General features: G+C 42.0%; 2 protein-coding genes and 1 long non-coding RNA gene across 5 annotated transcripts; 2 read left to right on the top strand and 1 right to left on the bottom strand.

The window, feature by feature from the left end:
• Window positions 1-809: 809 nt before the first annotated feature.
• Window positions 810-12338, top strand: LOC132983838 (protein shisa-7). Its single transcript, XM_061050346.1, has 6 exons — window positions 810-1763; window positions 3813-6208; window positions 6987-7141; window positions 7537-7602; window positions 7850-8035; window positions 8208-12338. Exons 2-6 carry the CDS (start codon window positions 5442-5444, stop codon window positions 9131-9133), a joined length of 2100 nt encoding a protein of 699 aa, XP_060906329.1. The 5' UTR covers window positions 810-1763; window positions 3813-5441; the 3' UTR covers window positions 9134-12338.
• On the bottom strand, window positions 10365-16196 carry LOC132983840 (uncharacterized). Its single transcript, XR_009674882.1, has 2 exons — window positions 16061-16196; window positions 10365-10588 (listed from the first exon to the last, which is right to left on the bottom strand). It is a non-coding gene; the product is annotated as an uncharacterized LOC132983840 (long non-coding RNA).
• On the top strand, window positions 16068-24563 carry si:dkeyp-69b9.6 (zinc finger protein 628). 3 transcript variants are annotated; one of them, XM_061050344.1, is made up of 4 exons: window positions 16068-16370; window positions 16770-16882; window positions 18205-18870; window positions 20947-24563. In XM_061050344.1, the coding sequence occupies exons 3-4, from the start codon at window positions 18654-18656 to the stop codon at window positions 23307-23309; spliced, it is 2580 nt and encodes an 859-aa protein (XP_060906327.1). In that variant the 5' UTR covers window positions 16068-16370; window positions 16770-16882; window positions 18205-18653; the 3' UTR covers window positions 23310-24563. The 3 variants fall into 3 exon arrangements, with proteins under 3 accessions (XP_060906327.1, XP_060906328.1, XP_060906326.1); XM_061050345.1 differs by having other exon boundaries at window positions 16770-16897; XM_061050343.1 differs by lacking the exons at window positions 16068-16370; window positions 16770-16882; window positions 18205-18870 and adding an exon at window positions 18877-20658.
• Window positions 24564-24734: the final 171 nt, after the last annotated feature.

The following is a 24734-nucleotide window of genomic DNA, read 5'->3' as shown; positions in this document are numbered from 1 at the left end:
ACCCACCTGTGTAGAAATAGCAGCCTGCCATGCAGGTAATAATCAGGCCTTTCTTAGACACCTGGGGGCTTCACCAAACCCTTTACACCGTCCCAAAAGCACATTTTGGAAACGCTTCCCCACCTGCTCAACACATCCTTTATCTTTGTTGTTTACCTAAAGTAATCTGAAATAGATCTGATATGTTGCAGTCTTGGTCAGGTGTAAAGGGGAAATCATGCTCATCTGTTGTTTTTTGTAGAACAACAACAATCTGATTCTGAGAAGATACTACAATGGTATTAATTATGAGTCCTTTTCTTGGCCCTATGTCAAATCAAGCATCACAATAATTGTTAACAATTTTACTAAAAGACCCAAATCTGGTTTCATTCATGTGCTGCTGATCTAAGGCTTGTAAGGAGGCAGTAACTGTGTGAAGCCAACTCCATCTCTTACAAACCTCACACTGTTTCCTTCACTCTGATGTTTTTGTATGTGTCTGTTTGTGTGTGTGTGTGTGTGTGTGTGTGTGTGTGTGTGTGTGTGTGTGTGTGTGTGTGTGTGTGTGTGTGTGTGTGTGTGTGTGTGTGTGTGTGTGTGTGTGTGTGTGTGTGTGTGTGTGTGTGTGTGTGTGGTTTTCTACATGTCCCTGCTGCTCTACCAAAATCTCTGAATTGGCAGTGCAGGTCTGGGTCTAATTGACAGTTTCGTTCATGCTCCAGTGTTAAAGCTTTTGCGCCAATCCTCTCCCCTTCCCCGTTTTCATTGCTTTCATAATTGCCACCAACATAATGACACAGTTGCTGTGGCAACCATGTCTCTCTTTTCTCTCCCTCACACACACACATACAAAGAAAAAAAACATACACACACATTTTGCATCTTGGAGGTTTTTCCTTTTTTTTTTGCTGAATTTACCGGCTGCTTGTAATTTGTACATCATTCCCCCGACATTTTTGTAGCTTTGTTTCATCCTTGCCTTTTACTAGGATGGAAGAACATTGTAGCTAAATCCCTGACCGATATGTTTTTTTTTTTTGCCAGAGCTGGTAAAAAGTAGGTCTCCAGGGTCATTCAATTAAAGAGGGAAATGAATTGGAGGGGAATACACATGAACGCCACCAGTTGAATGGGCTTAATGACCAGCAGCATCATCATGAGCAGCAGCGCGAGCTGAGAGTCTCATCAGCACCAGACTGAGCGACCAATCACAGCGCTCCACCACCGGCGGACCTCCGTCAGGCCAGTCGCAGTTAGGCGGTGTAACCTATATCTCGCTTGGAATTCATGAAGGCAGCCAGCTCATTCAATTCTAGATGGGGAAAAGTTCAATTAGTGAAATCTTTTCTTCTTTGGTGACTTTACGCACCCTGAATTTCTGCGTTTTTTTTCCAGGAACGTAGTCTACCTCTACAACTTCTGCTGTAAAACATTTTATTTGTGTAGTGCTTAGTTTAATTGTCTCATATTTCAGAAAATCTGAGAACATCTCGTTATGGACACTGATATATTTGTCTGCTGCTCGCGTCTTTTTTTGTTTTCTTTCTGCCGTAATAAAGGATTAAAAGACGCCGGGTGGAGACAAACCAAGAAGAGCGAGTGAGAACTGCAGCGTGTTGAGGGGGGGAAAAAAATCATTCAAAACAGGTGGCAGATCCGGCAACAGTTCACGCTGTCCTGATCATCCTGTGCTACAATAACAGGCTTCCATCTGAGAGAGATCCAGTGCGCAGGCTCTCCCAGCGCTCCTCTCCAGCATCAAACCCCAGAGCAACGCACAGGTAAGACACGACATTATGCACCTTTTTATTCACGCAACATCAGGCAATTAATTACGGACAAAGAACTGTTCCATAGCTTCATTGCATGTGTGTGTCTGTGTGATAGACGAGTTTGGCATCTGTTTGGACGCATCAGTTGTGCCGGAGGCTCTCAAACAAAACATTTGGATGAAAGCTGCGCCACAGAGAAAAAAACATCTCCACACGGGCATTGTGCGCCGCTGACATGTTTTTCATCACTTATACAGTTGAATCGACTACTTCAGGTTAATGAAGACGTTATGAAAAAAGGCTGATTTTAAGACCCACGAAAAGACACAGCCAAGCCGGACTGTACACACACAAACACACACACACCGGTACGGATACACCCACGCACTTTTAGCCCACTGTTACATGCAAGTCATGTCCATAAACTGCATGCTTGTTCATTGCAACTTATTAACCTAATGAATGTCGGAGCCAGAAGAGACTTTGTCTAATTTATGATGCGATGTCATTGCGCAGCATTTATTTTAAAGATAAAAGGAAAGCAAACGCTGCATTCTTTTTTTTTTTTTTTAAATTACATTTCTTTTCATCGACTTTTCTTCTACGGGTTGCCCTTCTCGATTCCCATCACAATGCGTGTTTTGCAGCAGCATTTCTATAGAAATATGAAGCCATTTTGTGTCATTTCCAACAAACACCTGTTGAAATTGTTGCACGCTCAGACCGTATTGCACAGCTGCTCGGCTTCCTGCACTAACACAAAGTGAGGGCGCCGTTTGCTTCATTTGCTTTTATACAAATGCTTGAGTCTGTTGAAACGGTTTGTTCTCCCTCCAGTGGCCACGTAACTCAGGGACGCATCTTCACAGCTCTGAATGTGTGCCCTTCACCCTTTGGTTCCCAGCTTCTCTCTCTCTCTCTCTCTCTCTCTCTCTCTCTCTCTCTCCCCCCTCGTTCTACTGCATTGCCTCAACAGCACAGAATAAAGATCCCCACGGGAAAACATGCGCTTCTTTTGTATATTGAGACACTTTGAAAGATGTGATAAGACTTAAAGCGTATGGCTTCACACTGATAAAAGCCTCTGAATTTCTACTTATTAATATTACTACTACTAATATTTATATATTAAATATTATTAATTGTTAAAAAGCTGTAATTGCACATTTATCTGGGGAGTTTTCACATTTTCTGCCAGAACATCTTCAGCGGTATCTGAGCCGAAATTTGGCAGTGAAAGTTGAAAGGAAGCACACATCGTCAGTGTCATCTTTCCAACCAAGAGACATGCAGCAGATGTGACTTTGAAATCTGGTTGGTCTAATGGGTGTAGATTGGATTCTGCTTCCCTTCTCTTTCACTGCCTCTTTCACTCACACACAGACAGAGCTGCAGTGCTATTCTGAGAGAGTTAGCTGCCTCAACCCACGCACAGAATCTGAGAAAGAGAGAGAAAGGCAGAATGAGGGAGAAAAGAGGAGAAGGAGGGGAGCAAGGAGAAGACTACAAGGATTAAAGAATGCCTACTATAGTCTCTCACATGCAAAAATGTACACACGCAAAGATTTTTTTTATTTTTTTTGCAGTTCAGATAGTACCCGTTTAACTGATCCAACAGCATCTGATTAATAGTTGTTATTAGCGCTCTTCTTGTGTGTGGCATTGACTGTATTTGCAGCTCTGTTTAGTGGTGCTGTTTGTGTGATGTTGTATTGGTAAGTGCTGGGAGAAATGTACTTGATTCTGTGCCACCCACACACGCCGCCCTCCCACTCACGGTCGTCTCTGCACATCTATACCTCTGGCTCTTCCCCGCTCGCCACAATCTCTTTTTGCTCATTTAAATCCCGTCCCTGCATGTATCACTCTGCCTGCTCCCATTCTCGTGTTCCTCCTGCAACCAAACAGGCACACTAACACACTAATCCACCTCACAGAATACACACATCTGCTCACATAATGCAATTAATAAATAATGGCAGCACATGTGTACTCTGAATGTGCACACACAGAGGTTGCAGAGCTGCTTTCTAATCATGTTTCTCACTTGTGTTGCAGTGGACCTTCCAGGTTTGATTATCGACGTGCAAACCCTGAGGACAATTCTGGAAATCAAGCAGAACATTTATATCCGACAAAGGAGAAATTCTTCAGTGCTTTGTCTCGCTCATTTTTCCTCTGCTGAACCCTCCTCAGAAGGTCAGAGGAGCATGTAACTGAAACAAGTGGAGCCCTCGGTGATTTCAGCATTCTGTCTCCCCCCGTCTGTGCCTACATTCTCTGCCACAGATAGGGACGTTTTGATAATTACATGTAATTATAATTTCTCTGGGAGACAGATCTGCTTCTGTCTATTATTGCCAACACCTCCAACACAATAACTTCACGCATTTACATATTTCTCAACAACAGTGATATTCTTTCAACCTCCGAGACCAATCAGGAATTATCTTACTTAGAGAGACATGTCACAGGGAGAAGCCATTCAGTTCATGTCTAATTAGAGCTACATTTGAATGACAGGGGCAACTTTTTGTGCCTGAACGCTGAATACAGAGTGTTTCAAATCTATAACATTTCAGGCTGGTTTATGCTTACTCTCGATTTTCAACTGTTACAGTCTTCTTGCACATAAGCCGAGCCTCCCTCATTATCACCCCCAGCCTGATCGCACAAACTGTCTGTGCCAGCCGAGTACTGATGCATAATAATCCCACTTTAAAAAACATAGAGGTAAAGTATGTGGTGTTTCTTTAGATGTGACGAGTGCCTACAAAAGGTTATATGGATCTTCATCGAAATTTGGCATCAATAATAGACAGCTTTCATTAGCGACGCTGTGTCTTTATTATATTTGATTGTTAACAATGCCAAAAAACACAAAATATATAAAAAGAATGATAGATTTCATACAATTTTCCAAGAAAGAATTGCTTTCAGCTTAAACAAGTGCCAATTCCGAATGTACGAAGTGCCAAACTAAACACATTGTCCAGGAATAAACAAACCAGATCAAACTGTTTACACGTAATACAACACAGGCCATATATTATTGCTAAAGTGCCATGTCCAGCACAGGAATGTCTAGGACTGCCATATCTTAATGAATAACACTCTATGTGTTTAACTTTCACTGGCCTTTGTGGTTGCAAAAAACATATTTTCATCCAGCACCAAGTCAGATATTTGTTTTTTTTGTGCAGGTGGACATGGAGGATTAGGTATTAAGGACTAAAAGCATGAAGATTGTTGTTTTTAATTTGTCCTTTTCGCAGAGATGCACAGTGTTCTAGACTTGAGAGGTGTTTTTTGAGGGCAGAAGATGAAGTCATTATGCATTCAGAGTTCCTCTCTAGCAGTAAATTAAAATAATTTTAACACCATTATCAGCAATTATTGAAAACCTACCAAGAGATTCTGACAGTGTTGGTCCTTTTTTTTCCCACTGTTGGCAGTCTTTTTCTAATATTACACTGTATAAGTACACAGTTTCTGGAAAAAAAATCAAGCTTCAGATTTAATCATCAAACATAACTGAATGAAACTATACATCGTCAGATTCTAGCAGGTCGTACATGCTACATGAATATTTCACATGCTGTTCTAGTGGGTTGACTTGCAAAGCGGATACATTATTGTAACTGCATTGACTGAACAACAGAAATTCGGTCTCTTAGTCATGTAAAAATGACGCCCACCACCAATCTCCGAGTCTTCGCCGTCTCCCTGCTCTCCCTCCTCTCCCTCCTCACCGCTGCTGTGGACACCTCTTCGTCCCCCCCTCCTCTTCAGCAAGTAGACCACTCAGGTAGGCTGTTCACCGAGCAGCCTCAGACCGACCCCAGCCCCTCTCTGCTGCTCCTGGCAATGCAGGCCAACATCAGGCCCGCTGCTCTGCAAGGCAGGAAGAAAGCTCCTGAGAAACTTCCAGAAACCTCAGGGGGAGTTCTGGAGACGCCTCCCAGACCCCTTCCCCAGGTCATGTTCCCCAAGAATGTGACGTCAGCGGAGGCTCTCGCACCTCCTTTAGGAGCAGCCCAGGTGGCACCCATTCGACCTCGCATGATGGATCTATGGATTGATGTGTGTCGGGGTTATTATGACGTCATGGGACACTTTGACAGCGCTTTCAACTGCTCCAAGGACACCTTCGTCTTCTGCTGTGGGACCTGCCACTACCGCTTCTGCTGTCCAGATCGGAGCCGGCAGCTGGACCAGGACAACTGCAAGAACTACGACTCTCCAGACTGGGCCAAGCCGCAGACAGACTCCATGATCATATCAGAGGAACATGGTCCTGACCCGGACTTTGATCCTTTGAAGCAGCAGAGCCACAACACGGGATTTGTCATTGGTGGTGTGGTGGTGTTTATGGTGGCTGTGGCTGTAGGCATCAAGGTGGCCTTCAATAAGGTGCAGCAGGAAGCCAATCAGAGGGACCTCAACATGCCTAGGTGAGACTTTTTTCTTTTCTCCCCTTTCAATGCTGCATTCATAACTTCACTCCAGTATATGTTGCTTTATCGCATGTATGAAAACTGTAATGCTATTAGGGTTTCAGGCTTCCATGAATGGGCCAGATTCATCATTCTGGCCACAGAATATTGTCATTAGTCATCCTCTGAAACATATTTGATCTTTGTCAAGTGGCTTCCGTGGAATTCATGGCTGTGTTAATTCCTCTGGGATTTAAACTAATATGTGGCTGGAAACCTCTGTATTAAAGATTCTGTTTTATTAGATTCTGTTTCGATATTTTCTATCATGGGCTACAGTATTTGAAAAGACATCTGGACAGATATTTAGTGATGATGGTGCACAAAGAATGACGTTAATGATGAATGTCTCTTTGTTGTTTTAAGATTCCTTCTAATCCAATTCAAATACAGCAACTTTTTTGAGAAAAAACAAGATGAATGTTAAATAAATTGCACTCAAACCTAAGAGGCCTTCAGCCTCATGTGAAGCATAAACATGGTTTTTCTGTTCACTTTCTGATATGAGCCAATCCGTTGAAAAAAATAATAATCTGAGCAATTTTTATAATGATACATTTGCAAAAATTATAACCACAAAATTGCTTGTCCTAGAACAAAGATTGCTCAGCAGAAGGACTTCAAGGTGCTAGACACGTTTTATCACTCTGAATTCTACGTGACAGTCAGTGAACAGCCGATAGTTGAAGCTAATTTTTTTATCAATTTCTTTCCATTTTGCTTGTGATATAATCAGAGCCCTGGTGGACATGTTGCGGCACCAGTCAAGCCCGGTCCAGCAGGACGAGCGAAACAACAGCGTGGCTCTGACTGTAGGCGACGGACAGGGCACACTGGGGAGAGCTCCAAAAAATCTTTACGCCCCAGGCCTACCCAGCAAGGACAACAGATGTGAGCGTCTCAGGCTTTTTATTGCATCAGTGAATAGAAGACTCGGAGGCACAATCAGAGCTTTTGTAACTGCATCCTCTGTATGCTCAGACACATCGTATTTGTCACGTCTGCATGAAGAATGATTTTTTTTCCCAGTCCCAAGGCTGTAACCATGTGGCATTATAGGAAAAAAAATAATCTTCAATGGTGATGTACAACATAAATTAGATTGTTTTTTGATCAGTTTTTTCAATGACTATGCTGTGATTACTGAAATACACAAAGAGTGAACATGGATTTTGAGATAAGTGCATTTAAAATATAAGAAGCTCTGTGCATGTAAAAGTAAGTGAAGTTGAATTGGAGCAGACAATCTTTGTATGCTAAAGAACAATTATTCTTTTGACTTACAGTGGGCAATTTGCAACACAATTTCATCCACTCATCCGGCTCCAGCCCGAAACACACCGCCACCATCGGTAAGGCAGCTGGTGACAGCTGAGCTCATATGTAAATAATATGTAAATGCCACAATTCTTCATTTACCGTATTCAATTTGGTAAAGTAGACTTATTCATCGCAACAATAATAATGATTTTATAAGATTAAAATGTTGTGTTCTAGTGGATGCTGGAACATTCACATACTGCTACGTGCAGGGTGCTATATCCAGAGGAGCAAATCTCATTTAACAAATGGGGCTTTTTCTCCCTGTGGTCTCTGCAGAGCGCACACCTCGAATGAACAATGCTCAGCTGGCGGCTGGAGGCACCCTGCTCTCCAGTAAACACAACAACACCAAATCCCAGCCTGCCTTCCACCACTCCCTGCACAACCTGGCTCAGCTGCCGCCTTCCTATGAGAGTGCCACCAAGCCAGAGCTCAACAGATACTCCTCACTTAAACGCCTCGGTATGTACCTACTGTACATGTTTAAGAAATGTCTGTCTCTGCAGCTGGTCCATGAGCACTGACACAACGGTGACACTCTTGACACTGCGGCAAAGTGCAGGATGTGTCATTATGTGCTAATGCTGTTTGCGGTGGTGATAACAATTCAGAAATGTTTTTCTTTGGTTTCCAGAGAAAGGTCTCGATGAGTACTCTTCCGGTTACTGCACCACCAAGCGCAGGCCTCACACAGCCCAGCCGGCCCTCCAGTCCTCCCAGCACCATCTCCACTGGGGAGGAGATTATACACTCAGTGGGAGAGGAACCCTTCCAAGGCATGCAGCCCGTCCCTGGATCCCGCCACCACCTTCTGGCATGCCTGCCTCACCTACCCCCAATCCTTACCCTTTGGATCCCCCAGAGCCGCAGTACAACCCCAACTACGACACTCTGTCCAAACCCCCGAGGAAAGTCAAGTCCAGCGACCAGCTGCTCAACATGAGTGACGTTCCAGGCAACACAGGGACCCTGTCCAGATTATCCAAGAACCAGCAGCACCAGTACTACAAAGCCATGGCTGCCTCCAATAAGAACTCCAACACGCAGACTCTCACGAGGAAGCCCCAGGACAGGAGAGAAGAGAGGCAGGAGCGGCTGCTCATGTCCCCAGACCATTTGGAGGAGAGGATGGGAGGTGGCGGTATGGGGGTCGTGGATCCTTACGCCCACACACCAGGAGGGATTGTCCCCACACTTCCTCGCCAGCAGAAGGCCCAGTCCCAGCAGAATGTGTGCGCCACACCCTCCCTGGACCGACACCACATGATCAAGATGAACTCTCATCCCACATCCGGGCGGGAGCAGGAGAGGAGCACGGCCATGACGGGGCACATGAGCGGGGGCATGGGCTGGGCAGGGGAGGTGCCCGGGGCGGGTGTAGTCATGGGAACAGGAACACTAGGGGGCCACAGCGCGAGGAGGATGGCCTTCGCAGCGAAGAGGCAGAACACCATCGAGCAGCTACATTTCATACCAGGAGGGGGAGGCGGGGGGTCAGGGGGAAGTGGAGGGGGGAGTCAGGGGATCAGGACGGGGAGTAAAAATGAGGTGACGGTGTGAGGTTAGTGCCTAAAATAGAATTAACTCTCATCAAAGATATGGGAATAGATCACCCTTCTGCATTTAGATATTAGATTGACAACTGAAAATTAAACTAGAAGTATTAAGTATGGTAACAACACAATGTGCTTAGGCTATTCAGATTAGTGTTATCTTGTTATTAAATAGCTTAAATATGATACTTTATTAAAAATATAGGTGGGGCATATCTGTATCATTTATGTGATAGCCTGCATCAGCCATATTTTGTAAGAAAATTTGCCATATTGCCATAAACAGCAGTGCCATTACTTGCAGAAAGACTGACTGGGGGGTGAGACAAAACCAACTGAAGTGTCGCTCATGATTTTGTTTTTTATATGTTTTTCCTAAAAAGTACTCAGGAGCCATATTAGATAGGGATCAAGAAGATATATAGATGTATATACTAAAAAAAAAGTTTAAAAAGAAGAGGACCATGGGGATTATTTATCACAGAATTTAATAGAGAACTTAGCCGACTACCTGCTGGACTTTCAACCTGATTTCTTAAACTGACTCTCATAGTTGAAGGGCCTGATGGACCAGATGAGTCTGCATGAACCGTGTGCCTGATGGCGGTTTTTGGAGATCTGACATTTACTGAACCGACCTCATCCTGACACAGGGAGGCAAACCTGTTTTTTTTTGTTTTTGTTGTTGTTGCTTCCTGTGTAAATGACTGAATGGGTGGGGGCTGTTTTCTAACCGGGACTCAGCAGCCTGACACCATTGGCAGGTCTCCGCGCCCGATTTAAACTTGGGGACGTACCCACATTACCACTCTGACGCCTGGGTTGCCTAGTTTTCCATGTGACCTTAGATCAAATCCCCACAGGGACTCACACTCTGATCACTGCTACACTACAGAAGTGTTAACTGTTGGTAGATTATAATATGGGTTATTTTCCCCCTAATTTTTCCACCTTTAGATCGGGACCTAACCGTAACAACAATGGGCTACCAAAAAGTATACAGCCATCTGTTTCAAAAAAATCTTGACATTAACCTAAACGAGTCAAGAGCTAACAGAACAGACCGATGTGTTCAGTTTACTAATAAAAGGGCAACTTTCTTTATGTAGGTTGTGTACACAGAGCAAAAGGTTTTCTACAGAGCACAAATGAAAAGACCGTGACGCAGAGGTTGCACTTACACAACTGTCCTTCAAAAGCCATTTATGAAGATACAAAGAAAATACCACAGAGGAAGCTGGTCTGACAATCACCATTTTATTATTCTCTCCAGGTGACAAATTATACAAGTCAGTGATATTTTGTACAGTCAAAGGATTCGGCTTCAGAGAAAGCCAAACAAACACCTCTGAGTCAGGAGACCTGAGGCCTTCTCCTGTGTGGCTCAAAACGCCGTAGAGACTCGGATGGTTGGGAAGCCCTGCCCATCCTCAAGACGAAGATCTTGCTGTATCATATCGCACTTCAGCCAGTATGAGGGGGAAAAAAAAACAGAAAAGAGAAAAAAAATCTTCATCAATAACATTGCGTATCAATACTAAGGGCTATCCTATCCTATACTGTAGTATGTGATATATTTGGTCCCTATATAATGCTATCTCTTTCTCTTGATTTAGTGTTGATATTGTCATGATGTATTAAGTATTAATGTGTACAAAAAAACAAAGAGCAATTTAAGCACAGTTCAAAGAGAATCACAGAGACAAAACTTTGCACAAATCTTTCCCCTGATATTTGCACCAGATACAAACTTACTTTGTATCACATCCTCAAGGTTTACATTCGGTACGAGAACGGCTGAACGTGTGACCGATCAATGGGAGGTATTGTACTGAGAGAGGATTTTTTTTTTTAAATCAACAGATGGAAATCAAAGAAGGAACTTGTTACCGCTGTTTTTTTTTTGTTGTTGTTCAGTCATGTGAAAGACTACAGAGATGAAAAAACTGGCAAACAAATTTCATTCGGACAATCTTCCTATACACAGTGCTAAATGTAGTTGTTCTGAATATGATGGAGTGTTATTATTAATAATTATTATAACTGTTATGGTTATTATTGACAATTATCTTATGATGTGATGTTCTTTTACTTGGTGGGGTTTAAGTGTTTATTGTTTTTAGATAACTAGCATTCTCATGACTGGTTGTTTTTTTTCATACATTAGGTTGTAAATTCAAGTTTTTAAAAACATTCTGAATCTTGATGCATGCCAGCTCCATTTCACTGAGAGGCATTTACAGTCTGCCTGGATTTTTAAGGTCATCCACACTTAGATATGGCCGATTTTCCAGCTGTACGTACTGTGCCTAGACATCGGCCTTATGATTTCTTGAACTCAAGTGATTACTTAAGTTTCCATTTGAGTAGAAAACCATCTATTGAAAGAATCTGCAGCCTTCTAAACGTAGATGTGTAGATGACAGTGTTTTGGTGAAGGGATAGATATGATTGGGACAGGCTGGAAGCTATTAAAGTCACCACACTGGAGACATTGTGTTGTTTGTTGCCTGACCCGATGGGATGAATGTTGGAGAGACACTGTAACTGAAACCTGAGCGCAGTGTCTCTATCAGGGAAATAGGACAGGTGACGTACAGTAGTATTAGATTAGATTTTTTTAATAGAGCCACAAATGGTCTGTAGCAAAGTCTGTAAAATCTCACAAGCCATATCCATTGAACCTCATGATCACAATTTCATAAATGGTTAATCTAATTTGTGCAAGTATTGTATTTTGTATAGCTAGTACAATCAGAAAAATTATAAGTGACATTAACTTGAGGATTCAACAAATGATGTGTTAGTATTTAATGAATTGTACAGTGCCAAACTCATAACATTTTGTTGACTTTCAATTGTCAGAGACCCCTATAAGAGGCGACACTGGTTGATTTCTTTTCACAGCTGAGAATTAACACACAGGCGAGTGAGCTACAAAAGCTAGTAACCAGACAGAAATGAATGAATATGGTGTGTGTCTTTACCATTATGAATTCATTTTGAGAGAGAGGATGGTTAATGGCCACCGGAAATGTGAAGATATATGAACAATATGTCGTACGGACAGGGACCACGTCCACAAATGAAATTTATTTTCATGTCTATAAATTTAAAAACGACCCCTTTGTTATTGTTCAATGCATTGATCCCCTTGAATACTACAGTTACTTACACGAGGAATTTGTATAATAAAGTTGGTGGAAAAAATGTTTGGTCATTAATTTTACAGTTTAATGTTTCTTGCATTCCTGGTTTTGACTTTTTCTGTTATATATTTAATTCACCTCTATTTCCTTTACCTGAGACACCTAAAACCTCAACAATCATGCCCACTCCTCTGGTACATACCTATCAGTATTATCAAACACATACTCTGTTTCTGATAGTCTTTCTAATGTATACATTTATTATTCACTTAATTATATATTAAGATGCCTAATAAATGGAGGAATTTAGGCACCTTTAAAAATGTTCTAAAAAATGTAAACAGTGCTAAATACTTTGCAGTCATGTTGGAAATTACCATTAATTCATACATTTGGGAGAAAAAAAATGTTCCTCTGCATCTGGAATGACTGCATAGAAGCAAACACCCCTCATTTTCTGGTCTGCTCAGAACTATCTACCAAAGATTTATGATTGAAATGGGAAATGATCAAAAGAAGGAGTAAGATCATTTGCAAAGTAATCTAGTGAAACTTACTTGTTAAAAGTATTTTTAACAAAAACCAGTGACGCACATCTGTGTTGTAGCAGGAGATTAGCTGATATTAGCTAAAGCTGTGATGAGTCAAAGTCTTGGTGGAAAGAACTAACATTAATTCATAGGGTAGTAGTATTACTAAAATGTACAGTATGTATTGGACATATATATCCCTGTGCGTTTTATTGTGTATTCTATATTATATGATAACATTATTACAGTTGCTCTCATTGGTCATACGTATTTTCTTTTAAAGCTTGTCGTGGTGAAAGTAATTCTAACATTTTTAAATCATCTGTTTGGCAGGTAAATTAAAAAGTGCATCATATTTTGTAAACTCATGTGTATTTTATGTTGAATCCTAATCTACGAATCTACCTAACTATATCAGTTAATTGAATCTATAGACAAACATATTGGTCTTTTGCTAAGTGAAAAGTACAATATTTCTATTTGAATCGTGGTGGAGTCAAGAAGCAAAACATGTTAATTCATAAATAAAGTCAGAGTATGCCTACCTTGAAATGTGTACGGCAGATTGATTACATTTATTTTGTTAGACATTGATCTACAGGGTTGAACTTTTTCTATATGTTGTCACAGATTTGAATAACAGAAATAAGTCTTCATTTGAGACATGGCCATAGACTGTAAATATTAAGACATGGCCTAAGGCATGGGGACTAGACGTATATGCCAAGTTGTGTCAATCACTAAAAGCAAAGACGGAGCCCGGGACTGTTCTGACATGCATCTCATAACAGATACAGAAAAACATGTTTGTGCAAGCAGTCACAGTTTTGAGACCCGTGGCTTTGGTAAAAGGCAGTGTGTTATGAAATTGTATCTAAAAATAATCACAAAACCGATTAGTGTTTTATAAGGGGTCAAAATAGCAACAACAGCTCCATATTAACAAAAAGCCTTTTAGTCTTCAGTAGGTTAGTAAGCACACAAATTGGGTCTATGATAAAATCACACATTACCGGGATGTGAGGTATTGTATAAGCCGCAGTAAGACAGTGCCAGTGGGAGTGGACGACTGTACTCTAAATTAAACGAAAAGGTGAGACTGTCTTCATATAATTCACATCTCTAGGCCATCTAAGTGCAGAGTTATATCATTTTGTTCCTGCTGCGTCCTTCCACTGAGGTAAGAGCAGCTCATATTTAAAACCTCCTGTGAATACATTTATTGCACTGAGATGTAGGAAGGCTTGAATGAAAGCGCAGACTGCTGTATTGTACTCATAGAGACATTATTTTGTAGGAGGTACACAAAAGGCATAGAAAATATTACATTTGATTTCAGCATTGATGGCCTCTGATGCTCTACAATCATTGTAATTTACACATTTCACCACCAGGAGGTTCAGTAGGTCCTCGGCTCACAGAGAAAGTCTGCACGTATATATTTCAATGCAAATGTAAAGAAATAATATCTTTAATAATATCCATTTTTAAAAAAGTATTATGGATGGATAAGGTGCCCGAACTGTCCAGCACCAGTCACCATGCATATTAATGCCTCATATCTCTGCTTAGTAAAGTGAAACCCCTTTTTCCACATGATTTGCTCAGTTCTTGGCACTGAATGTAGCTGAGAACGACTACAAGATTTGCTGGAAAAGAAAAATTAAAATGCAGATGTATGTGTGTGATTAATGCTTTCTGTTTCCTCGTATGATGAGTAAAAGATACCCAATCATGATTACCATCTTTACAAATCAGAGAGGAAATGATTCACATCTCTGGGATTAAAGTGACTGAATCAGATCCAAGACGTGTGTCATGATAAAATGACGAGTTTGCCAAAGGTTTAGTTTCTGAGTTCACTGTGACTGTTCTTACAGCTTCAGAAAAACACAGGTCATAACTCACATCAATATCTTTTAATCACTGCATGGATGTGGTGATTGAAACAGTTTGTTTTGGTAGATCACTTTTAAACATTAGTGACCATTATTGGTCAATTAATTGTTGGGACAGAAGAACGGGGCAGATTAGAAATAAACACCTCTTATTCTCCATCTCAATATGAGAAATGTGACTTGTGATCATAATGGCATTTCAAGTATTATAAGTTGTTCTACATGGGTTTTTTGTTTTGTGACCAAGGGCCACAAATGAAATCACACACTCTTAGTATAATGACCTGCAAATCTTATTGATGCTTGTCCTTGATAAACCTTATATCATTTAAACCTTGTGTTATATTTAGGCCTATTGGCTCAGAATAAAATTGACCTTTTCCTGTACTATTTGTTACAATTAACTAATGCCACATCAATATAGCCTAATGTAATCATTGACCTTACATATTTTCTTATTTTCAGCTCTTTTAGTTTCTTACATCTTTTTAAATCTTTGGTCCTCTTGGTCTCAGCTCGTGTTGTTGGGTTCTTGTCTTGCCTGGGTTCTTATCATGGTTCTTGTGACGGTCGGGTTCTATATGTCTGTTGGGTATTGTGCACTTTGGGTTCTTTTCTGTTGAATTGTATTTAATAATTTTTTGTATTTTGCATTTGTTATGTTCTTGCTGTTGTTAATGTTCTTCTGTGTTTGGTTTAGTTTGTTCTTGTTTGTCAAAGCACTTTGTAAACCTGTGTTTTTAAAAGGTGCTCTATAAATAAAGTTATTATTATTATTATTATTATTATTATTATACACTTGGCTTAGATGAAACAGTTTGACATTTTGGCAGGTTTTAAAAAGACATTAACCCTTGTTCATAAACCCTGGACCCCCTGATTGTGGGCCTACTTTACTAATATTTGAGAATATGCCTTTATATCATGTACATTTATTGGAGGCTGCTCCTGATTCATTTGGATGCTTAGCCTACTTGTATGTCATAATTCACAATGCGTTATAACTGCAATTAGTCCTCCTCTATCTAAAATATAAGACACAGGATAAAAGATAAATAAACCTATGTAATGTTATGCACTTTCAAGAAATAGCCTATCATAGCATTGAGATATCATTTCCCTAATAGGCCCATAAAACATCAGCGTTGGACTCCTTCTGAGACAAGCTGACTTTAATATAGTGGGACAGTGTTGTCAGGGTGGATTGGTTAATGATGATAATGAATATTAGTGAAAGAGGATCTCCTTTACACTGGAGCCTAAACCCTATTCAACCACCCGCGAGCCCCGCTAGAGCTACCCGGAAATATTACAAGGGCCGGAAAGGACCAATGTAAAGAGAGCACACGTCACTCACTTTTTACCCAAAAAATATTATCACCGACCACCCCATTTTTCTCGTCCGTCGAAATCTTTAGCTAACGTTCCCCGTCGGCATAAGCTGTCGTAGCCGAATGGAAAGGAGGCGGCTGCATTGCCCGTCGGCGTTGATTTGTTGTGGGGACGGTGTAAGCTTTCACCCAGCTCAGCATCAGTGAAAATGGCTCTGGCTAACGACTGGAAAACAGCACGCAGAAATGAAAGCCGACGATAGCTGGCTAGGCGGTAAGAAGAAGGCGTGACAGGCCTCATCCATCTACAACTGTGCTTTGCGACTGGATGCGTAGGTAAACATTTGCCCCATGTATAGGTTACGCGGATGTATATGCTAACGTTAGCATCGTAATGTTCACGGTGGTCGGCGTGCTTTTTTTTAATATAGTGGGGTTTTGAAAGGTGGCTAACGTTAGCAGCAGTGTGGGGTTTTTCTAGACTGCGTGTGGCGCCGAGTGGCTAAACATGCCGAGCTTGTGCAAAAAATATCATGCTCATTAAAAACCGTAAAGTTTTGCATGCAAGGCGCTTCCAATGTTTTAGTTATTCCTCCAAATGTATGCCAATACTAAAACAGGATGCTACCTCAAGTGCATCCGTTTTTACTTGGGCCTGCGTGTACTGCTTATGTTTACATTTTGCAGCGAGTCTGTTTAATCTGTTAATTTAGCATTTCTGCCTTTCTCCAACAGGATTGCTGATTTACATTAAAATGAGAGCCTGTCAAACATGTGATAGATTATCTTCTTCGTCTGCCAAGGGAACTCACTTCCCTCTACATTCATCGCAGCGATTAGAGGAAACGGTAAGATTTTACAAGGTGAGCAAAACGAGACGCAAAGTGAGTTATTCTGTTTCCAGTTTACGTCTGCCTTCCAGGAGGAGAATAAAGGGAAATGTTAACCTAAACAACAATTTGACTTCATCTAGTTAAAATAATAATAATGATGCACATTTTAAGATTGTATTCTCCCTTTGTTGGCTATAATTTGAATTGTACGGTTTGTTTTACTGTGTATCACAAAGAGAGAGCAACAAAAACATATCAATAAAATGACTCCTGTTCAATATGAATTACAAACTCAAAAGAATTAGTCTATTTTCATGTTAATATTTTAACAGTAGTCATACCCTTGGCCTACCTATTACCTACTTATTACACAGCACCTGATAGTGTTAAATTACTTTCATCTGTCCTATTATGTGATATCTCATTGCTAATGTTACAAGCAATACTATGTAAAACTAAACACAATATTACAAACAAGTGTCTTTACACTATTTCACTGATTTTCAGCTAAGAATGAAATTAACAATTGTTTAGTGTAGTGATAACCTGTATGCTATATTATTATCTGCAAATAATAAACCTAAAAAACAATCTTAAATAAGTAGTAAGTGAAAATAATTGTTTATTTGCAGAAGAGGTTGATTCTTATTTGAATAGTGTTTAATGTCTTCAGTTAGTGCCCACAGATTTGTGAAGTTTATGAAACCTTTCCCAAAGTTTGCAGAACTGTTTTTGTTTGTTGTTTTTGCTTTTATTTATTCCTTACCTGAACCTTTGGTAGCTCAGTATAAATCTCCTCAGTGGTTTTCTTTATTAATCAAGGTCTAGCACCTCCCATCTCTTACCTCCCACCTTCATGAATGATGTCTATAAATAAGAGCCAATGCATTGACAGTAGCTATGTTGATAATGACTTTTCCTTTTTGAGAACCTCATTTTGAACCTATTAATAAAAACAATTTGCATTCATGGAACATTTCTGTATGTGCTTTAATGCACCTGAGACATAATGGTAAGTTATACAAAAATAAAGTAGAAGATTGTTAATGTGTATTAAGTCATTGAAGAAGCCCGGCATTGTATCATTATATGTAACAAAATAACTTGAATTGTACCTTTTTAAGTTGGCATTGTTTACATATTGTGAAAATATATTTATAATGGTACATGAATTTAAAAGCTTTACACTTAATGGCTGCAATGAAGTGGGATAAATCTCTGCTTTGTAATGTGAAAGAACAGTTAATGGGGGGGGGGGGGGGGGGTGTTTCCCATGGAAAGTGAAATATAGTCTTGGTCCTCTCTATGACTTTTATCCTTTTTTGATTTTTTTTCAGCGAAAGGAACTTCTTGGCTGAACAAGGATGAGGAATCTTGCTTAGATGAAGGAAATGTCAACGCAGTAACTCTCACAGGAAAAAAAGAAGTCATTTAAACTGCTTCTCATTAAAAAAAAACTTTTAAAAGCAATTTTGAAATTAGGTGGAACTCCTTTACTTGTCTTAAAGACATTTTGCCTTTTGATCATAAACTCATCTTTCTGGCTACCCACTCATTTTGGAAGTCGAGTGTGGGCAGTGGATAATCAACAGGAACTAGGACACCAGAAGTAAACATCTGGAGAGACAAACGCTTTATCTAAGACATTTAAGTAGTTTTTGAAAATTGTATTATAACTTCCCGTTTAGGGTAAAGCATTTTTTTCAAGAGTCATTCTTTGGATTATTGTTGCCGCTCCTTGCTTTGAAGGTTTGGCCCTACAACCCCATGTGCCAGTGAGTGGGAAATGTTCCAATTTGGAAAATACAATCTGGACATTATAGAGATGTTAAGTGGGCACCAGGCCCACCAGTTCAAAGGCCTCGGTTTAGATCGACAACTTCAACATCAACAGCAAGTGCAACTCCACCAGCATCAACTCCAGCAGCAGCAGCAGCAGCAGGCTGAATCTTCTGGAGCTCTTCTGTCTGGACTTGGCTTGGGCCCCCTGCAGGGGTCAAGAGGTAACGCCTTTTCTGATTCTGCCTCCATTTTTGCCAAGATGAGTGCCCCTCCTCCCCCACCTTTACAACAACAGCCTTCCTCATCTCAAAGCTCTCGTTCAAAGTCAAGCAAGATGAGCAGCAGCAGCTCAAGTCATTCTTCAGGCTACCCACAGTTCCTGCGCTCTTTCCACCCGTCTGAGGCAGCACTAGCACAGGAGCAGTTACATCCAGGTGTAGGCCGCTTTGAGCACTTTGCTGGGGGAAGTAGTGGGAGTGCTGGGGGATTGGGAGGATTAGTAACATCAGCACCTCCACCCCCTCCTCCTCTGCATCCTGGCCTCTCTGTCCCCCAAGTATCATCTGGTCCCTCCTCCTCCTCTCCTTCCCCTTCAACCTCTGTGGCCACCTCTAATAACCTTTCTAGCAGCAGTGCAGTCAGCTCATTGGGACACCAATTAGTTGGGGCCCAATCTGATGCACGTAGCCTTCACCAACAATTTAGTTGCATGTTAGCTGCTAATCAGTATTTCCTTTCTGGTGTGCCTACTAATGCTAGTTTAGAGCAATTTCTTGTGCAACAGGGAACCCATAACCATTTAGGGTTAGGTTTAAGTCAGACAGGCGGGGAGCCTAGTACTAGTCTTGCTCCACCTCCTGCTTTGCATTCTTCTCACTCACATGGTCACTCCACTCCCCAGTCACAGCAGGCTCCACAGCAACAGCAACAACTTACACCTCACACCCTTTCTCATCCGCATTCTCATTCTCATCCTCATCACCCGCTTCACCCAGGCTCCCAGCCTTCATCACTTGGAGGCTTTGACTTCCAGGGTATCCCTGTACTTTCGTCAAATCAGATAGCTTCTTTAATGCAGCAAGAAGCAGGTTTGCCCCTTCCCTTGCCACTTCATTTATCCTTATCTAAGGATGATGGTAAAGGGGAAAACAGTGGCGGTGGAAGTAGTAGCAGTGGTAGCAGTAGCAGCAGGAGGAAGAAAGCTATGGCTGGATATTTGCCTCAGAGAAAATCTGATAATAATAGCAGCAGCAACCATGGCCACAGCAGTAACCCTAGCACTAGTAGTAATGGAGCTGGGTTAAGTCATGGTCAGCCCCCAGCGTTAATTGGGAGTGGGGTTGGTATATCAAATATGGGTGGAGACCCATCATCTCTTCTTGCCTCATCATCTTCATCTTCATCTGTTGTCTCTTCCTCTTCCTCCTCTGCTCCCTCCTCCACTGCTGCCTCAGTACTGGTTACTAATGATTCTCACCTTTCTAAATCTAATAACCAGAGCTCAATGCAACCCAATCCCACAGAGTCTGATTCAGAGACTGTTTATAGTTGTGGAGATTGTGCCAAAAGCTTCCCTCACCTTTCAAGCCTTCGCAGGCATTTGCGCATGCATGAGCCAACCACAGCAGGTACTAGCAATAGTGCCACTACTGGCCCAAACCCTATTCATATTAAAGCTCAGCCTGACCCAAGCCTTCCCCATTCGACACAAGAAACTCCTCAACCCACATCTAATTCCTGTCCTAGCCCAGACAAAATATTTAATTGCCCAGATTGTGGCAAAGGCTTTAAAAAAAAAGGGCACCTCCTGCAACATGGTGTTATACACTCTTCAGCTCGCCCATATGGCTGCTCCACCTGTTCTCGGGCTTTTAATCGTAGAGAGTCACTGACCCGCCATGAGAAGATACATGAGGAAAAGCCATTCCGATGCCCCGCCTGTGGTCGTTCCTTCCGTGAGAGCACCTCTCTACTCAACCATGCTGCCTCAGGCACCTGCGGCAAGCCAGGTAGGGGACCCAAGCAGAGGTGCAGCAAGACAGGAACTGATGGCGAGGACAGAGTCGGGGGAGGGGGCGGAGGAGGTAATGGAGGAGGGGGAACTTATCAAAGCAATAGAGGGGTTATTTATGGGAAAACTGAGGAAGAAGATGGTGTAATCATTGTTGGGGAAGGAGAACCAAAATCAGGTTTAGGATGTGATAGTCTGTTTCAGTCTGGAAGGGGAGGGAATTCAAATGACAGGGACAGAACAGATACTAAATACCCCACTGACTACTCTCGGAATCGTTACACAGGCTACCATGATGACCATCGTTCTCAAGGTAATCCATCTCCATGCTACTCTGGTGCCTCCCCCTGTGGAAGTGGGATGGCGGGCCCAGCTCTGAGAAAGGCACCCTTGGCCCCGACACTGCATCCACACTCACAGAGCCACAACCAGCACCACCATCCGCAGCAACAACCCCACCTGCCCCTTTCTTCTCTTCTGGATGACTCAGAGGATGATGTTACTAGCTCTGTCAATAATGCAATCTCTGCTATAACAGCCGCTAGTAACAGTGGAAATAGAGGGGATGATAGGGGAGACATCATAGGAGGTCTACTAGGTGGTCTTGGTTTGGGTCCTCTGGGCTCACCCTCAACAACTTCTGGTATGGATAAGAATTTCAGAGGAGGTGGGAGCCAGGAGGCTATGAACAGCAACCCGCAGAATCCTACGGCTAAACCAAAACGTCCCCGCAAACCTAGAGCTAAGAAAGATCCTGCAGTGGCTGGACAGCCCCCCAAACGTAGGCAATACACTCCCAGAATGGGGCCCAGCGGGCTCCCACGCACTCACCTCTGCAGTGTCTGTGGTAAGGGGTTTGCACGCCGCGAGACACTACGCCGGCATGACCGCATTCATACTGGGGAAAAACCCCATCACTGCAATGTTTGTGGAAAGTATTTTAGAGAGGCTTTTCATCTTAGCAAGCATCAAACAGTCCACTCTGGGGCAAAGAATTACAAATGCAGCATATGTGGGAAAGAGTTTGGATACTCCCAGAGCCTCAGGAGGCACAGCAAACTACATCAGAAAGGGGAGCTGGAAGAGGTGCCCACAACACCAGCTCCTGAGAACCTAAACAGCTTTAACCCAAACCCTCAATGTAGCGTGGCCCAAGATAGGAGCCAAAACCCAGCACCAAGCACCTCCTCCTATTATTCCTACTCTCAAGACGTTAAGCCTCAAGATACCAACACCCAGCAACAGCCTCCACCACCCCAAACACAGCCACCCCCTCCCCCTCGACTTTACACGTGTGCAATCTGCTGGAAGTCGTTCCGCCATCACTTTCATTTGACTGCCCATCACCAGACGGTTCATGAAGGTGGGGGGGAAAAGCTCTTCTGCTGTGAGGTATGTGGGAAAGCATTTGCTTACTCCAATAGCCTCACCCGGCATAGGCAATCACAGCATGGGATGACCCGCAATGAATCATCCAACCCACAAGAAGGCAACAGTGGGTCTGGAGATAACAGAGGTGGGAGTGATGTCAATCAGTCAGCATCAGAGAGTGAGGCTGCGACCAATGCCCTCCTGCAAATGGCTCCTTCTGCAGAAGGCCATGGAGCGCAGAGTCTCAGTGTTGTCACTCATAGCCACCAACAGGCACCGCCACAACCACCATCTGGATACTCTCCTCTCTTTTATGATGCTGCTCATTCTTCAGCCTCTAACCCTCCATCGTACTCACAGCCTCTGCCTCCAAACTCTACAATAATGCCCCCCCAGCACCCTCATTCCCCAGCCGGGGTGAAAGGAGAGCACATATATCCAGCTGGATCCCGTAGCCGTACGCTTCACACCACAGCCCCTTTCCAGCCCCTCACGGAACTGCCCTCCACTGAACATCATCATTTGCATCACCATCATCATCACTCCCAACATCATCCTCATCATCAGTCAGGTGCCCAGTCCCATCAACACCTTGACTGCAGCAACCAATTAATGCACGATGACATGAGACGATACAAGAAGAAAAAAAAAAAGTCCAACCAGAGAGATTGGAGGGAAAATAAGTGGGAATCCAACAATTTAGTAAGACTCGACGGAAGCAAAAAAAAGAAGATAAGTTGTACAATAAGAGGGCAGTTGACTAAAAAACAAGGCTCCCTTCGTTTGACAATTCGACGAGGAGGCGGATCAGGTGGTGGTGGATATAAGCTTGTCAACACTGGGGGCATGAAGGTGCAGATCCTGTCGTCTCTTAAAGTCCCTGTGAAACGTTTTGGCTGTCCTAAATGCCCCAATTCTGTGTTTTCACGCAAAGCAGGATTGCTAGTCCACATGGCAGTAAAACATAGACAAAGAGGCTTGACCACTCTGGAGCGACTGAGGTGCAGTGTGTGTGGGAAGCATTCTCACAGGGCTTTGGCAGCCTTCATCCATCGGGCCTCCCATCGTGCCAGAGGGACTTTCTCCTGCCGACGTTGCTCTACTCGCTTCTGGAATGCTACACTTCTGAAACGGCACAAGGTTTCTTGCCGCCGCAGGGCGAAAGGACTGCAGCGAGGAGATGCTAATAGGCTGAAGCTTTCAAAGAGACCAGGAGAGAGTCAGACCCACGAGGGTCAGGAGGAGGTGCCATTCCTTCAGGGACCATACAGATACTGAGCATCATTGTATCTGGTACAGGTTGCATTCATGAGGGATATTTCAGTTCTAAAATGGGAAGGTGATAAAAAAAAAAAGGGACTTGAAAAGGCTTATGCTGCCTTTAGAAGAATTTGCTTCATGTCTCATTTGACATTTATTTTGCTGATTATTAGAATGAGTGTGTTAACAACTACTGTAAAACATTCTATAAGATATCACCGGAAATTCTTCCAGATTATATTGGAAGATGTTTTCAAAAGATGTGACTGTTTCCATAGGTTCATTAACCCCTTAAGTGCATTGACAATGCTTGGCTGACACTGTGCAGTTACCAGAAAAGTTTAGGTGATTTGACCTGCTAATGTATCTCTCCCCATAACTAGAATCCCTGCTACATCTCTTGCTGTATGATAAACGTCTCTGATGTGTACTCTGTCTTGTTGTTGTTCACTTAGAGGCTCTGAGGATTTTTTACTAATGTAAAGTGCATTATTTAGGAATAGGGACATTGGGACAAAGACCTTTGTTGATAGTTTGTCAGTGCATGTTTGTTCTCTGGTCAAGTTTTTTGCGGAGGTTGTGAAATCACTCCTACAGTATGTGATGGTTTATTCAGTATATCCCCAGAAGTTTGTAGTGATAAATCTGATTTGAAAGTGGCTCTATATTCCCTAGTAATTGAATCATGCATAGAATAAATGTCAAGTTGCTGGTAATTAGCATTACAAGGATCCCTCTTCTGCCAAAACGAAGAAACTTACAAAAGCCTTGCTTAGTATATTCACTTTACTTCATTTATTTAAAAATATTCCTAGCTTTTATACCAAGAGATTTAAAACAGGCTAAACAAGTGAACTGTGACACATGTTTATCTCATGTAATTTGTATGCTCTTTTTAGCAGTGATTATTTCTACAGTAATCCACAGTGTGTTTAAGGAAGGACCTATCACAGTAGAAACAAGTGTAATATTCCATGTATTCATGTGTGTAACCCAATCAGTCTTCTTGCCAATATTATACTTAACCCCTTCTATGTTTTACTTTTTGCTGGGTTGCAATCATATTCTTACTGTCATGCCTTGTTTTTTGTTTCTTTGTATGTTTTAATAACATCTTGTCACTATCCACATATGAAATGGTCATACCCCTGTCAAGCCTTTTTTTTCTTCTAAAGGAAAATTATAGTTTTAGTAGATTTTTATCACATTATTTACTGAGAAGTCAGTAGTTGATTACATTTCAGCAATGAATAAACCTTAAGTGTAACCAGTCGTTTTTTTCATGTCTCATTTAAAGTAACCTACATCATCCATAAAATGGTACAAACTGCTAATAATTGAACAAGTTATTTGTAATTGTAACCAAACACAGTATTGAGGTTTTACAATTTTATTTTGCTTTATGTCCTGTATTATTTAGATTTATAAATATTGAAGTTCTTG

This window comes from Labrus mixtus, chromosome 11 (genome assembly GCF_963584025.1).
Source record: "Labrus mixtus chromosome 11, fLabMix1.1, whole genome shotgun sequence".
Classification (NCBI taxonomy): domain Eukaryota; kingdom Metazoa; phylum Chordata; class Actinopteri; order Labriformes; family Labridae; genus Labrus; species Labrus mixtus.
The sequence above is the reverse complement of the archived record's forward strand: the minus strand, read 5'-3'. Positions and strand labels throughout refer to the sequence as shown.

Coding starts and splice junctions, on each gene's coding strand:
- LOC132983838 (XM_061050346.1), top strand. CDS start 5,442: ATGACGCCCACCACCAATCTCCGAGTCTTCGCCGTCTCCCTGCTCTCC. Junction 7,603..7,849: donor GAAACACACCGCCACCATCG/GTAAGGCAGCTG, acceptor TGGTCTCTGCAG/AGCGCACACCTCGAATGAAC. Junction 8,036..8,207: donor CTCCTCACTTAAACGCCTCG/GTATGTACCTAC, acceptor TTTGGTTTCCAG/AGAAAGGTCTCGATGAGTAC.
- si:dkeyp-69b9.6 (XM_061050343.1), top strand. CDS start 18,909: ATGAGTGCCCCTCCTCCCCCACCTTTACAACAACAGCCTTCCTCATCT. Junction 20,659..20,946: donor AGGCACCTGCGGCAAGCCAG/GTAGGGGACCCA, acceptor ATCGTTACACAG/GCTACCATGATGACCATCGT.